Source organism: Thamnophis sirtalis, unplaced genomic scaffold, assembly GCF_051295495.1.
Source record: "Thamnophis sirtalis isolate CommonGarterSnake01/CBP01778 unplaced genomic scaffold, rThaSir2_p1.2 scaffold_3, whole genome shotgun sequence".
In the NCBI taxonomy this organism is placed as follows: Eukaryota; Metazoa; Chordata; class Lepidosauria; order Squamata; family Natricidae; genus Thamnophis; species Thamnophis sirtalis.
The window spans coordinates 155,737,372-155,743,371 of NW_028261383.1; the positions used below are offsets into that span (position 1 = coordinate 155,737,372).

Below are 6,000 nucleotides of genomic sequence, written 5' to 3' on the forward strand. Positions count from 1 at the left end.
CATTAGGGCCTCAGTCATTTTTATTTCTTGTTACTTGTCAGTGTCGACTTTTTCAGGAAATCTTACAACTTAATTCCAATCTTACTGCGGCAGATCTGTTTACTCACTCTTTGACAATGATAATTGATAGTCCTCTTCTTCTTTTTCTTTGTTCTCATCACCTATACCATGGGTCGGCAACCTTAAACACTCAAAGAGCCGCAAAGGTCCTAATCAGAAGCCCCCCGTTCAATTCTGGAGCCGACCGGAAGTCTGGTTCCCCTAACACAGAGTCTTCTCCTAGCGTGGCATCATTTTTCCTTTTACCAACCGGTGACAGAGAGCCGCAGCAGAGGGATGAAAGAGCCGCATGCGACTCCAGAGCTGCGGGTTGCTGACCCCTGACCTATACATTTAATAAATTATTATTAATATATTGTTATCATTTCAAAATATCCCGATATGTGAAACTTTCTGTTATTCTTATGACTAAGAAAGAGATTTTAACTTTTGTGTGGTCTAGAAGCATAAAGGGAACCTTTTCATTCCATCTGTCTCTTTAACATTGGAAGCTTAGCTTCCTCTCCTGTCTGCTGTGGAAGCTTGGCCTGATTTGATATATTGCTGGTGCTGGATTGTGAGCCAAGCTATTTGCACTGCTATGAATTTTTGGGCTTCCTTTTTACTACCATGTTGCTTAACTTATCCTGAAGCTTATGAGAAATTTCCTGCCTTTCAGGAAAAAGAATTGAGCCTTCTGGTTCTTGGACCTCAGCCAGCAGCGGTAGTTCTGTCTTTGAGGGAGAAACTGAAGTTCAGTGTAATAATCTCCCTTTCAGTGGTAATAATAAGAATGTTAATACACTTGAGTTATTTCCATATGTGCCCTTGACATGGTGCTCCCACCTTTTTTGAGAGACTTACACAAGGAATGCAACTAAGCAAGCCTACCATGACATAGTTACAAATATAAGCAGCTTTAACACCAGTATTAAAATAGGCTGTTACCTGCATTCTTTATAAGCAGCTTCTCTGGCTGCTAGAAACCAAAAATAACTCCAGCACTCCATGAAGATAGCGTGCTAATAAAGGTAAATCTGGAAGATGCACTTGTTTTGCCTTTGTGATTTTTCAGCACCATTTTTTGTAAAACCCTTCTAAGGTACCGTATTTTTTGGAGTATAAATGCACCTTTTTTCCTCTAAAAAGAGGCTGAAAATCTGGTTGTGTTTTATACACCAGATACAGAATTTTTTGCCTCCTGAAGCCCCGCCCCTTCCATCAAAACGGCCATGCATATCCTTATGGAGGCTTTCAGAAAGCTCCTGGGGGCTGGGGAGGGCAGAAATGAGTGAAAAACGGGCCATTTTGGGCAGGTTTGCAGAGTGCAAAAACTTTTTTTTCTCTCTATCTCTATTTCTCTCTCTCTCTATCCCTCTACCTACCTACCTATCTACACACACTCTCTCTCCCTACCTACTTACTGTATTTCTCTCTCAGGCCTCCCCCAGCCTATCTACTTATTTCTCTCTATTTTTCTCTCTAGCCCTCTACCTACCAACCTACCTACTCTCTCTCTCTCCCCTAAACTATCTACTGTATTTCTATCTCTCTATTTCTCGCTCTCTATCCCACTACCTACCTACCTATCTACACTCTCTCCCCCTACTACCTACTGTATTTCTCTCTCTTTCTCTCTCTATCCCTTCATCTACCTACCTACCTAACTACTCTCTCTCTCCCTACCTACCTACTGTATTTCTCTCTCTTTCTCTCCCTCTCTATCCCTCTATCTACCTACTTTTTTTAAAAAAAAATGCCTCTTCAAAACTTGGGTGGGCCTTATACTCCAAAAAATACGGTACTTTGCAGTAGCCCTGGTTGCTTCCGCTTTATATTTCATTGGTGGAAAAGATTCAAAACTACTGCCTGAGTGTGTGTGTTTATGTACAAGTGCGCATGTGTGTTACGTTTAGCCTGACTTACCTCACAAGATTTTCAGAATTAAAACCTGTTTTATTTCAAGGTTTTTTAGATTAGAATCTCTTTTGTTCACTACCAGGTTTCCAAATTTGCTTTTTCAAAGCTATCCCAATAGCAAAAGACACAATTTAGGCTTAAGATTGAGCCATAGGATCATAGCAGTTTTAATGCTAAAAAAAAGGAGGCATGACGAATGAAGCATTCCCTAAACCACGTAATGAGTAAAAGGTGTTGGCTGAAACCCATCGTATGTAAATTCCTTCATATTTATGTTGTACCTCTGATTGTTCTCTCACTGTTTCAAATGAACACTTAACAAGATTCAAGCTCGGATGTTGAACCAATGCAATGAGATTAAATGTTTCCTTTCTCATAGAATGAAGTTACATTATTAAGGAATGAAGTTGCGCAACTCAAACAACTATTGTTGGCTCACAAGGATTGCCCTGTCACTGCATTACAGAAGAAAACACAAGGTTATCTTGGTAAGCAGAATCAGGCAGGGCAAATGGGGTCAAATGAAGGGGTCCTTGGTGCTCTTTGAATTTTCTTGTTTTCTTGTAGCACTGATGATGTCACCCTAGTTTGGGTAATGAAATGTCTGCAAAAAAGCAACCAAGCTCAGAGAAGGACCCCATTTTCAACCCTGAGTTACATATATTTTCCTTTATCGAGATCAAATACAGATTTTAGGATTTCAGCATTGTATGAAGTCGCATTTTGGAATCAGTCAAGATTTTAAAAAGTATTCTATCATTGAAGAGTTGTGAATATTACAAGGACGCCAACTCTGACTTAAGCTATTCCAAAACTGCTGGGAATAGAATTCTCAGTTATGGCCAGTTCTTCCTTTGGATGATGGATGGTTTAGTCCATATTATCTCAAGAACATCCAGTGTAGAAAAGATTCTACACATTTCCAGCTATAGGACAAAACCTTTTCTGCCCCCAAAGGCTGATTTTTTTTCCCAGTGCTTTAAAACATTTTTTTTCCTTTTTCCTCTTCAATTCTCGAAGTTCACATTATAAGCCTTAACTGTAGGGAAAGAAATGCAATTGGCAGCTAAAATAATGCCAATCAAATTCTTCTCAGTTATGCACATTCAGTTTTATTATTGAGATACGTGGCTGGTTTTTTTTTAATTGAAGAAACCATAATCGGCTGACTCCACACAACAATAAACTATGGTTTACCAAATACAGCGGCTGGATTCACATAATATGCTGTGTAAAATGAAAATTATTTGATAATGTGTTCCGTGTATCCAACACAAGATTATACAGATACTTTTGATTAGCATCAGAATGAGTTATATTTTCATGCTTGTTAAGTCTGTATTAAAGCTGAATTTTTCTACAGAGAATATTGTGGCCAAAAAGAGCAACTCATTTGAGAAAATGTAACTGGTGAGAACTGGCAGAATAATTGCTGAAGCATGTTCTGTAGAAGTCTGTAAAGCCAAGCGCAATCACTAATACTCTTTTTTCCCCCCTTGTCTTGAAAAATCAGAAAGCCCCAAAGAGAGTTCTGAGCCCACCGGTTCTCCAGCTCCTGTCATCCAGCACAGTTCGGTGACTGCATCTCCCAATGGGCTGAACATCCGTTCTGCAGCTGAAGCCGTTGCCACTTCAGTCCTCACTCATATGGCCAACCAAAGGACAGAACTGAACGTGCCCATGCAATCACATGTCATTATGGCGCCGCAGTCCCAGTCTGCCGGCAGATGATGTCGCCAGTTGCATGGCATAGAACTAACAATGAACTGCAGCCAGAGAGACTGATCATAACTAAGCCCCTTGTTCAAAATGGGGTGGATACAGTTTTTGTTTTGTTCATTTGTTTTATTCTTTTGATTTCTTAAAAATGAGTGAAGGGCAGCTATGGAGCTTCTAACAAAGTATATCTCACATAGGTCCTGGCCTCAAACATCTATCATCTTTCCAAAGGGTGGCTTTGGAATAAGTCATTTTGCCACACTTTAGAGACCATTTCTCATCCTATCTAGAATCAACCGTTTGGACAGCCTTATACAGTGTGATCTTAAATGGTTAAAGTTCAGGTATACATTGTGCTAACACTAAGCCTCCCTTAGTTTGGTTACTCGTGGTGCTTCCTTGTCTTGGCTACTGTAGCAAGAGAAAGCAGTTCTTGGGAGGTGCTGTGATGTTTTGCTGGTGCTGGCCATTTTTGTGGAAAACTTTAGCATCCCGACCGTTTTTGTAGCATATCCATCCAAATGGTACCTGACCTTCCATTCTACACTTTCATACAGGACTCCAGCTCGCGGCTCTGAAGGTGGTAAGCTCCAATAATTTGGTTGGTTTGAACTGTTCAAATTGTTTTGTGAAGAGAGTAAGAAACCCGCACTCTTAGCTGCTGCAACTGATGGGTGTTTTTGCTGTTCTGGGAGAGAAAATGGTAGGCCTGCTGTATGCATTGTAGATCACATAAATTGTACTATGCATATTATCAGGGATACCTTTTTGGTCATGTTGTTATCTGATATAGACTTTTTTGTAGTTCAAGAAGAAACCATCAAAACACAATGGGAATTCTTTGGTTTTTAAGTTACCAGGTGGGAAGAGCTAAGGCGTATTTCAATAATGAGAAGGAAGAACATTCACAAGGGCATCTCTTACTATGTCTAGAAAAAAAAATTGAATGATTTATACCAGTGTTTCTCAATCTTGGCTACTTTAAAATGTATGGATTTCTAGGCTGACCGGGGAAGTCTGGGAGTTGAAGTCCAGACATCTTAAAGTTGCCAAGGTTGAGAAATCCTGATTTATACCTTTGGAATCTGAGTAGTTGCAGAATCATTCATAAGCATTACAGTAGCAGGTTCAAAGTGACACAGTGCTAAGCTACAGGAGGTTGCTAAACAAAGTTGTTTGGGGACAATGTAAGAGATAGCTCAATGGCAAGGAAACAGGAAAAAGTATCTTTGCAAATGCTAAAGATTCAATACTCTTATAAGCCATGTTCATTTCAAAAGCTAAGCTGACATGTTTAACCCATTGAGATTTTCAAGATTGTGGCCTTAAATCATGGACTATTTCAAAGACAAGAGGATGGGGGCATACATTCCAAATTGCTTCCCCTCTTACCTTTTTTTTTTCTTTTGGTCAAAGGTTTTCCATCCTATTTCTCCTTCAGATACTGTCACCTATTGCTATTTTCCATTTGTCTCTTCCAAAATAAATACCGAGTTTCTTGCACATTGCTATCGTAGGGTAGATTGAGAACAAAAAAGAAGAATTGGAAGTAATCTCTCCCTTTTTCTTCTGCTTCTTGTCAAAGTGTGTGCCTGTGTATCTTGGACTGACCTTGACCTCGACCTCTTGCTAGTTGGCCAATGTTTAGCTTGAATCACAACCAGAGGAAAAGATGCAGAGCGATAGTTAGCGTGTAGCTATCATGAGCTTGCAACTTGCCAACTCTTCCACTATTTTGTCTTCCTAATTATGTTTTTTTTAATAAAGCATTGTCCTCTAAGGGGCTGTATAACTCCGTGCTGCCAGTCTATACAAAGATTTTTATTATTCCTCAGTTTCCACCCACTAGAAAGCACACATATAACACACATACACACAAATGCACATGTCTATGTACATATGTGTAAATGTATATGTGGCATGCTAAACTTAATGCAGGTTGTCTGTTATTGGTGTTGCTATTGTCACGATCAACCCAGCTTCTCAGGATCTTAATGCCGCTTGCTTTCCAATTGTTTCCTTGCCTGAATATGATGCTGTTGCTTCTTGTTCTGTTCTTCTGTGACGTGGTGTTTTAATTTTAATTTCTCCTGGGTTCCTTTTCCTTTATCCTTTGTTTAAAAGAAGCAAAATGTGTTTTGAATGTCTGCAGACTTCCTTTTAGCAAGTATCTCAGACATCCTGTCACTTGTCTTCCTCCCCTCCTCCCCCCCTCTTTTCCTTGCTCCCTTGATATGCTAAAAATGCAAGTTGGCAAAGGCTTTGAAATATAACTTGTCCCAACAGGGTATCTGTTTCCTTAGTGACAGCTCCAATAACAGT

At 39.7% G+C, this 6,000-nt stretch overlaps 1 protein-coding gene across 3 annotated transcripts in view; it reads left to right on the plus strand.

The window, feature by feature from the left end:
- Positions 1–4,537, plus strand: part of LOC106552911 (cyclic AMP-dependent transcription factor ATF-7) — a 107,404-nt gene extending 102,867 nt beyond the window's left edge. For 2 of the 3 annotated variants that reach the window (XM_087710504.1, XM_014071317.2), the window contains 2 exons: positions 2,339–2,447; positions 3,473–4,537. In XM_087710504.1, the coding sequence (XP_087566630.1) occupies positions 2,339–2,447; positions 3,473–3,690 (327 nt within the window). In that variant the 3' untranslated portion in view covers positions 3,691–4,537. Of the gene's footprint in view, positions 1–196; positions 1,478–2,338; positions 2,448–3,472 lie in introns of those variants that run through there. The other variant, XM_087710505.1, reaches the window with a different exon arrangement.
- Positions 4,538–6,000: the final 1,463 nt, after the last annotated feature.